This window comes from Rhinatrema bivittatum, chromosome 9 (assembly GCF_901001135.1).
Source record: "Rhinatrema bivittatum chromosome 9, aRhiBiv1.1, whole genome shotgun sequence".
NCBI classification, from domain to species: Eukaryota; Metazoa; Chordata; class Amphibia; order Gymnophiona; family Rhinatrematidae; genus Rhinatrema; species Rhinatrema bivittatum.
Genome location: NC_042623.1, coordinates 129,995,123 through 130,007,625, shown reverse-complemented (window position 1 = coordinate 130,007,625; position 12,503 = coordinate 129,995,123). Strand labels below are relative to the sequence as shown.

Sequence of the window (12,503 nt, the reverse complement as noted above, 5' to 3'; positions counted from 1 at the left end):
AACAATATAATAGTGCTTGCGAGCATTACATAGAATACTAGTAACAAATTAAACATTTAAACCTTTAGAAACCATTGGTGACAATTCTTATAGCGAATTTGATTAAATGTGCCTTAAATGATAAAACGAAAAACAAGGGGAAAAGATTGACTGGGTTTACACGAAGAAGGGGATAGGGAGGAGGGGCAAAAGAAAGAAGGTGTAAAATAGGGAAGGATATAGGGTGAATTTATAACAAATAGAATCAATTAAAGATGTCGTGGATAGTATATGTTGGGTCTTCAAGGAAATGCCTGACTAAATAGCCATGTTTTCAGTTTTTTCTTGAACGAGATCTGGCAGGAGGGTGTTCCAAAGGGTAGGACCTGCAGTGGATAGTGCCCTGTTACTTTGCGCGGATTTGGCTTGAGGGACGAATAGGGTGCCTTGGTAAGCTTTCCTAATCGGTCTCTTGGATTTGTGGGTGCGTAGCTGAAATGTGATATCCATTGGGGCTGAGTTGTGTAAAGATTTATGCATGATGGTTAGAATTTTGTATAGAATTCTATGTTTGATCGGTAGCCAATGGAGTATGTATAGGATAGGTGTGATGTGGTCTCTTTTTTTAGAGTTGGTCAAGATCCTGGCCGCAGAGTTCTGTAGCATCTGTAGAGGCTTAATGGTGGTAGCTGGAAGACCAAGTAGTAGAGAGTTACAGTAATCAATTTTTGTAAGGATGATTGATTGTAGAACCAGGCGGAAGTCTTGAAAATGCAGTAGTGGTTTTAGCTTTTTCAGAACTTGTAGTTTGAAGTAGCATTCTTTTGTCGTGTTGTTTACAAATTTTTTCATGTTGATCTGATTATCAATGAGCACTCCTAGGTCTCTTACGAAGGTTGAGTTTTTGAGGTTGTTCGATAAAGTTGATGTGGGGTTGGGGGGAGAGTTGAAGACTATTTGTTGTTGACCATTTACAGGTGAGGCTGTATCTCTAGACAAAAGTTTATCTTCCTGAGAGATGATGAGGTATTCTGTCTTGTCTTTGTTGATTACTAGATTGAGTTTGGTGAGGAGGGCGCTGATTTCAAGAAAGCAATTCTCCCAGAAGATTAAAGAATTTTGTAGGGATTTCTTAATAGGGATGAGAATTTGGACGTCGTCCGCGTAAATAAAGTGTTTGATTTTCAGCTTATAAAGGAGGAGGCAGAGCGGTAGCAGATAAATGTTAAATAGGGTAGGGGAGAGGGAAGAGCCTTGAGGGACTCCCATTTATAAATCTTCATTGCTGGAGGAAGTTTCAGATTATACGTGAGAGTACCCAGACGTCGGAGGATGGGAAAGGGTCCGACAAATCGTGAGCAAAACGAGCTGATGGTAGCTTGAGTCTCAAATGTTTGGTAGACAGCCAGACTTTGTCACCAGGCTGGAATTCAGGAGCTTTGCTATGGTGAGTGGCGTAGCCTTTCTTTGCTCTTTGTCCTGCTTTTTGGAGCATTTCTTTCTCCTAAGATGGTAGCTGTGTAGATGGAGATCCCAGCAAGCAGAAGTAGTTGGATTACAGGCACCAACGCAGGGAGAGCAGGCCCTCAAGGAGCGAGTACCTGATCCCAGTTAGGCACCTGAAAGAAAGTAAAGGTCCCCCGAGGAGTGGGTACCCAGGTTAGTGAATTACTCCAAAGGGCAGAGAGAGCTTCCAGTGGCAGCAGGGAAACGGCTCAGACCAGAGGTAATCCAATCCTTGCTAACTCAATTTGTTAGCAAACAAAGGGCAGGCTAAATACCCGGATGGCATGACGTCACTAGAGGGGGATGCCCCTGAGGTTCCCGCCATGACGTGGATAAAGACATGGGTGGCGTGCGCGTGGACGCCCTCAGGAGAAACATGGCGTATAGCTTTGCCATTGCCGTTGCGGGGATGCCGGAGAGAGCGGCATGCAGATGCGGCAGTAGCCATCTTCCCGAGGCTAGTGGGGAGAGCAGAGGCTAGCGGGAAGAGCAGAGAGAAAGGTAAGGCACAGAGGTCGAAGCCATCTGAGACCGACGGATGCAACAGTATCACTCCATGGTGTGATCTTATCTCGAGTATTGTGTGAAGTTCTGCTAACAACATCTCAAAAAAGGTAATGCAGAATTAGAAAAGGTATATAGAAGGGCAACCAAAATGATAAAGGGGATGGAAAAATTCCCCTATAAGGAAAAGCTAAAGAGGTTAAGACTCTTTCCCTTGGAGAAGAGATGGCTGACGGGAGATATGATAGTGGTTTATAAGGTAATGATTGGAATGGAAAGAGTAAAATTTAATCAGTCCTTTACTCTTTCAAAAAGAGAAAGACTAGAGGAAATACAATGAAGTGCTAAGTAATACGTTTAAAACTAATAAGAGAAATATTTTTTTACTCAACGCATAATTAAGCTCTGGAATTCATTGCCAGAGGATGTGGTGAAAGCTATTAGTATAGCTATGTTTAAAAATGGTTGACAAGTTCCTGGAGGAAAAGACCATAAACCATAATTAAGATTAAGTTTCAGTTATCCACTGCTTATTCTTGGGATAAGCATGTTGGACTCTATCTACCCCCTTGAGATCCTGCCAGGTACTAGTGACCTGGATTGGCCACTGTTGGAAACAGGATACTGGCTTTGATGGACCTTTGTTCTAACCCAGTATGGCAAGTCATATTTAAATAAAGCAAACTGTTGGACTTCCCCTAATTGTGGCAGACACAAGTAGGGACGATGCATAGGTTATTACTCCTATATGAATGTCAGTAGAAATGGAACACATCCTAAACAACAATCTAATGAAACTCTGAATGATAAATTTGGAACCAGAAGAAAATATCCTTGATTCTAATATCTCAATGGAATGTTATTTTTAAGTCAATTTTTAAAATAAAATACAATTCTTTTTAATTAAATGTATTAATTATATGATTGCTTAAAATATCTGGGATCTATTAATGGATTATTGCTCTATTAAAGCAAAATGTAGCTAATTATACTGACAAACTTTTATATGGATGTTCTCTATTCTCAGAACGCCTTCATCCTAGAGATTCTTTAGTTGTATCCCTGAAGGATTAGGCAGCTTTATGAATACTTTTATGAAATCAGCTATAGAGCTAAACATGGATATGCAGGACTCTCAGCATTCCTCCTAGTCACCCTTAAAAAAATACACAGACATGAGATGGAATTAACAAAGGTCACAGTTTATTGCTTTCACACCTCATAACCTGAGCTAACAATAACACACCAACCACTTTAACTTAAACAGAACTCCAAGACCCCGGTTTTCTCAAGGCAACTCTCCATCACATCCCAGCAGCATGCTGCCTTCAGCTAGCCAATACTTCAGTCACCCTTCCAGTGGTCTTAACTACTTGTCCAGACTTTTCTGTCACACCCCAACAAGAGAGCACAAGAATTCCGATTGCTGACCTCACATACTGCCCACTGCATCATATAGCTGGCCCCCAGCTACACATGTCCATCGTGCTATGCATGCATAACCAAAGGTAACCAGATCAAAGGTTTAACATAACTTAGCCTTGGGTTTACTGCCAAACTACGATCAGAGAACAACCAATACTATTGAGCTTATATACACAAAAGGGGAGGGAGGGTGGGAGGAAACTTCAAAGCTACAGGGGAAATGAATGAGGAGAACAAGTTACACACAAATTCTATCTCCCCTCTTCCTGCTGACTTCCCTGCAGGTAAAGCCTAATCCTGACCCTGGAAGTCCATTATTTAAAACACAACTCCCATGAGCACCTGGCCTACCCATGAAGGGAAAAAAAGGGGGTAGGGGGTAAACCAACCACATAGCCTGCTCCTGCCTCAGAATGTCTACCCTGCTATCATGAGGGTGAGATATCATTCTCTCTGGCCTTAAATTTACTTTAATTTGTATTCTGGCATAAAATATATTCTATATAACACAAACACAGCAATTTCACTTGATATACCATCTCACCCTTTATGAGAAATTACCTTGAAGAAGCTAATACACCTCTTTCTCATAATTGTCCATACCAATTAAAAGCAGCTTCTTTTCAAAGGCAAATATGAATATAACAGGTTTTAATTAGTATTTCATTTCTAATGCTAGGCCACTTTCTTTTTTCTGCAGGTTCTACAGTACTCAATCCAAGAAGAAGCCATGAAATTATGGATAAAATTTCCACCTCTTTATCATATTCATCTGTTGTATTGTTTACTGGATGAACATGAAACATTCATGGACATTGTACAGATCCTTGTACAACCAGCCAACAGTGAAAGTTGCAAATATTGAATCTAATCATGGTATCTTTTTTGCTGAGACCACAGAAAATCTGGAAGTTTCCTCATTGGTGGTATGCGCTATAGAATCAGCATCTCGGACCTATCCCAATCGCTCTATTTATTTCTTCATGAAAGGATTAACCGAAGACATGACTATCACCAAGAGCTCCTTCTACAAGGCCATTCCACTACTATCATCTATTAAAAATGTCAAAATCCTACCCTTAAATTTTGAAAATGTTTTTAAAGACACTCCTCTCCTTCCATGGTACCAAAAGGTAACTGATTTTGTCATATTTAAGTTAAAGTAGTAGAACAATGAAAATCTGAAGCATATTTTTTATTCATAATATGTTCACTTTAAATTCATCTTAGTTTCTGTTTAATTTCTTTCCAGATTTTCTTTTTCTCTATTTGCAATTTTCTTTACAAAAATAAAGATGGTCACCTATAATATTTATTTCTCATTAATATCTATTTCATTTATTTCTTAATATCTCATAATTGTAATGCCATCTTTGCTTCAATACGTACTCATAGTCCCTCATAGCTCTTAATTTATAGGGTTTCTTTAGGCCAGTCCTGGCTTTTTTACTGCTAATTTATTTTGTAGCACTTTTTGTAAAGGGTAGAAACTGCTGATCTGTGCAGTTACTTCCATGCACAAATTATTTTTATTTAGCCACTACAGATTCTAAGTGTTTGTCCCTGACCTTACTGAATTCCATTACTGTTCTTGTTTTCTCCATCTCTTCTGGGAAGCTTATCTATGGAACAAACTATTTCCTGACATTTTATCCTGAGTCTTCCCCTTTTCAGCATTTGACTCTCAGCGGACTTCACATCCCACTCCTAGCTTAAGGGCAGGAGTTGCAACAGTTTTTGCTGCTTGTTTCAAGAATAGAGCTTTGACATCTTGCTCTATCCTTTGAGCCACGCGGGCTTAACCCCGCCCTACCTCCCGCGTCATCGTGAGGCGTCGGCTCAAAGGCTGAGCAGCGATGCCGGATTCAGCATTTGACTCTCAGCGGACTTCACATCCCACTCCTAGCTTAAGGGCAGGAGTTGCAACAGTTTTCGCTGCTTGTTTCAGGAATAGAGCTTTGACATCTTGCTCTATCCTTTGAGCCACGTGGGCTTAGCACCGCCCTACCTCCCGCGTCATTGTGAGGCGTCGGCTCAAAGGCCGAGCAGCGACACCGGATTCAGCATTTGACTCTCAGCGGACTTCACATCCCACTCCTAGCTTAAGGGCAGGAGTCGCAACAGTTTTCGCTGCTTGTTTCAAGAATAGAGCTTTGGCATCTTGCTCTATCCTTTGAGCCGCGCAGGCTTAGCCCCCGTCCTACCTCCCGCGTCATCATGAGGCGTCGGCTCAAAGGCCGAGCAGTGACGCCGGATTCAGAATTTGACTCTCAGCGGACTTCACATCCCACTCCTAGCTTAAGGGCAGGAGTTGCAACACTTTTCGCTGCTTGTTTCAAGAATAGAGCTTTGACATCTTGCTCTATCCTTTGAGCCACGCGGGCTTAGCCCCGCCCGACCTCCCGCGTCATCGTGAGGCATCGGCTCAAAGGCCGAGCAGCGACGCCGGAAGCACTACGCGACTGCATCGCGTGCCGAAGGAGCACAACAAAGGGGCATGCCCCTTTGTGCGCACCTTCGTGCGCACCTTCATCACTGATAGCAATAAACTTATCCCCCTACTAACTTTTACAATTTTTTTCTCCTCAGCAAAATGAATATTCCAACCATCAATGGAAACGGAAGATATGGTCCTCTACAAACAAGACCCAAAACCACAAGACAACGACACCTACGACCTATCCTAACAACAAACAATACTATACCAAACCAACTCATGCTCTTAGTCACATCAGTAACCATACTATTAATTAATGCACAATCTACAAGGAAAAAAACTGCAATCATATATGATCTAATCACCTCTACATCTGCTGACATAATTCTAATCACAGAAACATGGCTCTACGACCATGATACAGTTATCCTAAATAGCATGTGTCCAGACGGTTACATACCCATATCTCAACCTAGATTAAACAGAAGAGGAGGTGGATTACTGGTAATAGTAAAATCCTCCCTCTCTCCTCACAAGAAAATCATAACTCCAAACGACTTCAATATAGAAGCCCTACTGATCATCACAAAGATACTAAACATTTGCTTAATATACAGTCCTCCTGGAATTCTCACCAACAACCCCGCTACCCTCCTTGAAATAATTACTACCTTACCTTGCGACCTAGAACACACTATCATCGCTGGAGTTTTTAATTTACATTTTAATAATCAACAACATCACTCCTCAACTGCCAACCTAATAGAAGCCTTGTCTGGTTTAAACTTCACACCTATCATAGATGTCCCAACACACAAACTAGGTAATACCCTAGATCAAATCTTCATTAATACATCCTTTCATAACCCCATACTAAATATTAGAGATGTGAATCGTGTCCTCGATCGTCTTAACGATCGATTTCGGCTGGGAGGGGGAGGGAATCGTATTGTTGCCGTTTGGGTGTGTAAAGTATCGTGAAAATCGTTAAAATAGTGAGCCGGCACACTAAAACCCCCTAAAACCCACCCCCGACCCTTTAAATTAAATCCCCCACCCTCCCGAACCCCCCCCCCCAAATGCCTTAAATTACCTGGGGGTCCAGCGGCACACTAAAACACGGCACACTAAAACCCCCTAAAACCGACCCTTTAAATTAAATCCCCCCCCAAATGCCTTAAATTACCTGGGGGTCCGTAGCGGCGGTCCATAGCTTAAATTACCTCCGTAGCGGCGGTCCGTAGCTAAATCGGGGGAAGGGGGAGAGCAGGAAAACCGGCACACTAAATCGTGTAGTCTTCAGCCGGCGCCATTTTGCAAAATGGCCACCGCAAAATGGCGGCGGCCATAGACCAAAACGATTCGACGCAGGAGGTCATTCCGGACCCCCGCTGGACTTTTGGCAAGTCTTGTGGGGGTCAGGAGGCCCCCCCAAGCTGGCCAAAAGTTCCTGGGGGTCCAGCGGGGGTCAAGGAGCGATTTCCTGCCGCGAATCGTTTTCCGTACGGAAAATGGCGCCGGCAGGAGATCGACTGCAGGAGGTCGTTCAGCGAGGGTTCCAACAGAGGCCAAACCAGGCCAAACCAGGCCACAAGAACCTGGCAATTACCCAAACACTAAGAAGATCCCAAGCTACTGATGCAATTAATAGCAGTGGCTATTTCCTAAGTAAACTTGATTAATAGCCGTTAATGGACTTCTCCAAAAACTTATCCAAACCTTTTTTGAACCCAGCTACACTAACTGCACTAACAACATCCTCTGGCAACAAATTCCAGAGCTTTATTGTGCATTGAGTGAAAAAAGAATTTTCTCTGATTCGTCTTAAATGTGCTACTTGCTTACTTCATGGAATGCCCCCTAGTCCTTCTATTATTTGAAAGTGTAAATAACCGAGTCACATCTACTCGTTCAAGACCTCTCATGATCTTAAAGACCTCTATCATATTCTCCCTCAGCCGTCTCTTCTTCAAGCTGAACAGCCCTAACCTCTTCAGCTTTTCCTCATAGGGGAGCTGTTCAATCCCTTTTATCATTTTGGTTGCCCTTCTCTGTACCTTCTCCATCGCAACTATATCTTTTTTGAGATGCGGCGACCAGAATTGTACACAGTATTCAAGGTGTGGTCTCACCATGGAGCGATATAGAGGCATTCTGACATTTTCTGTTTATTAACCATTCCTTTCCTAATAATTCCTAACATTCTGTTTGCTTTTTTTGACTGCTGCAGCACATTGAGCTGACTGTTTTAAAGTATTATCCACTATGATGCCTAGATCTTTTTCCTAATATGGAACCTAACATCGTGTAACTACAGCAAGGGTTATTTTTCCCTATATGCAACATCTTGCACTTGTCCACATTAAATTTCATCTGCCATTTGGATGCCCAATCTTCCAGTCTTGCAAGATCCTCCTGTAATGTATCACAGTCTGCTTGTGATTTAACTACTCTGAATAATTTTATATCATCTGCAAATTTGATAACCTCACTCGTCGTATTCCTTTCCAGATCATTTATATATATATTGAAAAGCACCAGTCCAAGTACAGATCCCTGAGGCACTCCACTGTTTACCCTTTTCCACTGAGAAAATTGACCATTTAATCCTACTCTCTGTTTCCTGTCTTTTAACCAGTTTGTAATCCATGAAAGGACATCGCCTCCTATCCCATGACTTTTTAGTTTTCGTAGAAGCATCTCATGAGGGACTTTGTCAAACGCCTTCTGAAAATCCAAATACACATCAAAATAAAAATAAATACATTCATCATTAGTTAGAAATCTAAAACTTGTTACAAATAAAATCCTTACCTAAAAATCACTCAAAACTTAAATCCAGCTTCTTCATTTGCTCTTGCAACAACCTGTATCCTGCATTGTTCAGTTGTTATCCTCATTGAAAGCCTGTTTGAAAAGCCATGTTTTCAGTAGTTTTTTTAATTAAATTAGTTATCAAATTTACTTCCCTTTGCAAAAAATCATGTTGACTCTCCCCTATTAAACCACCTATTGATACCACCTGCGGGGAGGAACCCTCACCATCGGAAGGTGAGGTCAGATGCAGCAGGAGATACAGTAGTGAGTAGAAGAACAAAGCATCCTGCATCACAGCCATGTGATTGCAGGAGCTAGTAGAGAGAGTACTGTGGGGGATCCCAAGGAACGGGGTAAGACACACAGTTCAGAGGGAACCCACAGTATACCGACAGAACTGGAGATGCAAGTGCCAGAGCAGGATCCTCTGAGAGAGAGGTGCTAGGCAGGCCCCGAGAAGCGGGGAGCATGAGACAAGAACTTCTGTAGGTACGCAGCAGAGACTGTCCTGAGGGGCGGGGCTACGATGCGAAAGGAGGCTCTGGTGTGATGACGTAGGCTGTCCCATGAAGTGGGGAAGCCCGAGTTGAATCTCTCAAGTAGTGACGTAAGCAACCCCGAGGAGCGGGGCTGCGCACAATGGAATCTCCGGTAGAGACACGGAGAAGCGGGGAGGTGCCAAGTACAGTCACTTAGTGTAGAACGTAGGCTCTATCCCGAGGAGCGGGGAAGCACAGGTACAGTCACTGGTATGGAATGTAGGGATTGCCCTGAGGAGTGGAGAAGCGCAGGCACAGCCACTAGTGTAGAATGTAGGCACTGCCCCAAGGAGCGAGGAAGCGCAGAGTCGAGTCTCCAAAGCAGTAAGGCAGTTCCGAGGGATAACCCCGAGGAGCAGGGAGGCCAGCAGGCAGAACCTCTGGAAGGCGCAGATCGCCTTTGCCCTCACTTTGTCACAGGGAGCGACGGTCGCTCCCTGTGACATAGTGAGGGCAAAGGCGATCGGCGCCATTTAGAAACCAGTCCGGCACTGAGGGTATGATTGAAGGGATGGCTCCCGGACCCCCCGCTAGACAACCAGGTACATGTAAAAGGTTTTTGGGGGGGTCGGGAGGGTGGGAGAAGCAAAGGGGTAATTTGTAAAGGGTCAGGGTGGGTTTTTTTTATCGGGCCATCGGCACCATTTTTATCAGTGGTAGCCAAAATGGCGCCGATGGCCCGAGAGCGGGAGAGCGGGAGATCGCGCTGGGCTCCCCTCCCCCTCACCACTGGACCACCAGGTAATTTAACATTTGGGGGGGGGGGGTTCGGGAGGGTGGGAGAGCAAAGGGGTCATTTGTAAAGGGTCGGGGTGGGGTTTTTTTTATCTGCTCAGGCCTCACTAAAAAATTAACGATATGAATTGGAATCGGAACCAATTCCAATTCACATCTCTAACGATCAGATTTTTTTCTCCCTCCATCTGAACCTGATCGTTAAAACGATTGGGCACACGATTCACATCTCTACTGGAGACCAGGCAGAGCCACGAAGTGGGCCATTTTTGAAAAACGGTCGACCCAGATGGTGTTGTTGCCACTGGAGGCAAGCAGATCCACTATGAAATCCATTGCAATGTGGGTCCATGGCTCACTCAGAATAGGTAGCAGTTGCAAGAGTACCCATGGATGTCCCACAGGAGGTTTATGGCGGGGGCAAGTGAGGCAGTTCTCTACATAGGCCTATGTGTCCTTTCTCTTGGTAGGCCACCAATAAAACTGCTGGAGCGTGGAGAGCATCCTGGACTGACCCGGGTGTCCTGCAGTCAAGGAGTCGTGAGCCCATCGAAGGACCCTCAGCCTCAATTGGCGAGGGACGACCGTCTTCCCAGGTGGCACCGGAAATGTGGCAAACAGGATGACCTTAGCAGGTCAATTATGTGCCCTGGAGTGTTGGGAACATTCTCTGAAATGAAGGATCTGTAGAGAGAGTCAGCACTGCAATTTGTATTGGCAGGTCAGTAGTGTAGCAGGAAATTGAATCGGGTAAAAAAGAGAGCCCAACGGACTCAAACACTAAGCACGGTGTAGATATTCGAGGTTTTTGTGATCAGTATACACTGTAATCTGGTGTTGGGCTCCCTCGAGCCAGGGGCTTTGCAAAGGCCAAACAGCATCACAAAGTATTTAAAGTGGCCATCACGCGAGTTAAACGTGGTTTTCCATTCGTCGCCTTTGCGGATACAGACCAAATTGTAAGCTCCCCTGAGGTCCAATTTGAAGAAGATTTTCACTCCCTGAAGTCTATTTAAAAGCTCTGAGATCAAAGGCAATGGATAGCAGTCTTTGAGGTGATCTCATTTAGGCTTCGGTAATCGATGCAGGGACAGAGTGAGCTGCCTTTCTTTCCTACAAAGAAAAATCCCGCTCCCATGGGAGGCTTGGAGGGGCAAATGAAGCTGTTGGCCAGGTTCTCACAAAAGTACTCCGACATGGCCTGAAGCTCTGTTAGTGATAATGGGTAGATCCTACCCTGAGGAGGCTTGTGTTGGGCAACAAGTTGATTGCGCAATTGTAGGAACGATGTGGGGGTACGGTGAAGACCTTCTGGAGAACACATCAGCAAATGAAAAGTATTGCAGTGGAAGGCCTAGAGGAGAGAGAGAAGCATTCAGACAAGGCAGAGGCGAGACGGACTCTAGACAGTGGTCATAACAGGAGGAGCCACAGTGAGAGAGCTGTAAGGTGGCCCAGTCAAACTGCGGTATGTGTTGCTGTAGCCACAGCAGTCCCAGGACTACAGGATGTATGACTTTCTCCAGAATGTGGAAGGAAATGGTTTCTATGTGCAAAGACCCTGTGTGGAGACGAATAGGGGCCGTGGTAAGAGTAACCTCTCCAAGTAGTGGTTCTCCATGGATGGATCAAAGGAGTAAGGGCACTGGGGAGCGGATGGTGGGGATCCAGAGATGCTCAGTAAGTTGTTTTAAAATAAAGTTCCCACCAGCCCCAGAGTACATCAAAGCCAGAGTGTGGAATTCCTGGTTATCCATCTTAATGGAGACGGGTACTGTCAACAGAGGAGACGGCGAAGTCAGGCCTAGGAGCAGTCATCCTGAATCAAATCAAGGTGAACCTAGAAGATGTGGTAGGCCTGATTGACAAACTGAAGAGTAGTAAATCACCTGGACCGGATGGTATACACCCCAGAGTTCTGAAGGAACTAAAAAATGAAATTTCAGACCTATTAGTAAAAATTTGTAACTTATCATTAAAATCATCCATTGTACCTGAAGACTGGAGGATAGCAAATGTAACCCCAATATTTAAAAAGGGCTCCAGGGGCGATCCGGGAAACTACAGACCGGTTAGCCTGACTTCAGTGCCAGGAAAAATAGTGGAAAGTGTTCTAAACATCAAAATCACAGAACATATAGAAAGACATGGTTTAATGGAACAAAGTCAGCATGGCTTTACCCAGGGCAAGTCTTGCCTCACAAATCTGCTTCACTTTTTTGAAGGAGTTAATAAACATGTGAATAAAGGTGAACCGGTAGATATAGTATACTTGGATTTTCAGAAGGCGTTTGACAAAGTTCCTCATGAGAGGCTTCTAGGAAAAGTAAAAAGTCATGGGATAGGTGGCGATGTCCTTTCGTGGATTGCAAACTGGCTAAAAGACAGGAAACAGAGAGTAGGATTAAATGGGCAATTTTCTCAGTGGAAGGGAGTGGACAGTGGAGTGCCTCAGGGATCTGTATTGGGACCCTTACTGTTCAATATATTTATAAATGATCTGGAAAGAAATACGACGAGTGAGATAATCAAATTTGCAGATGACACAAAATTGTGCAGAG

The 12,503-nt window shown here is 44.0% G+C and overlaps 1 protein-coding gene across 1 annotated transcript in view; it reads left to right on the top strand.

The window, feature by feature from the left end:
* The first annotated feature begins 4,211 nt into the window (after positions 1 to 4,211).
* LOC115099569 (alpha-1,4-N-acetylglucosaminyltransferase-like) overlaps positions 4,212 to 12,503 on the top strand; it is a 30,910-nt gene continuing 22,618 nt past the window's right edge. The window contains exon 1 of the mRNA XM_029617302.1: positions 4,212 to 4,547. Coding sequence (XP_029473162.1) covers positions 4,212 to 4,547 — 336 coding nt within the window. The remainder of the gene's footprint in view (positions 4,548 to 12,503) is intronic.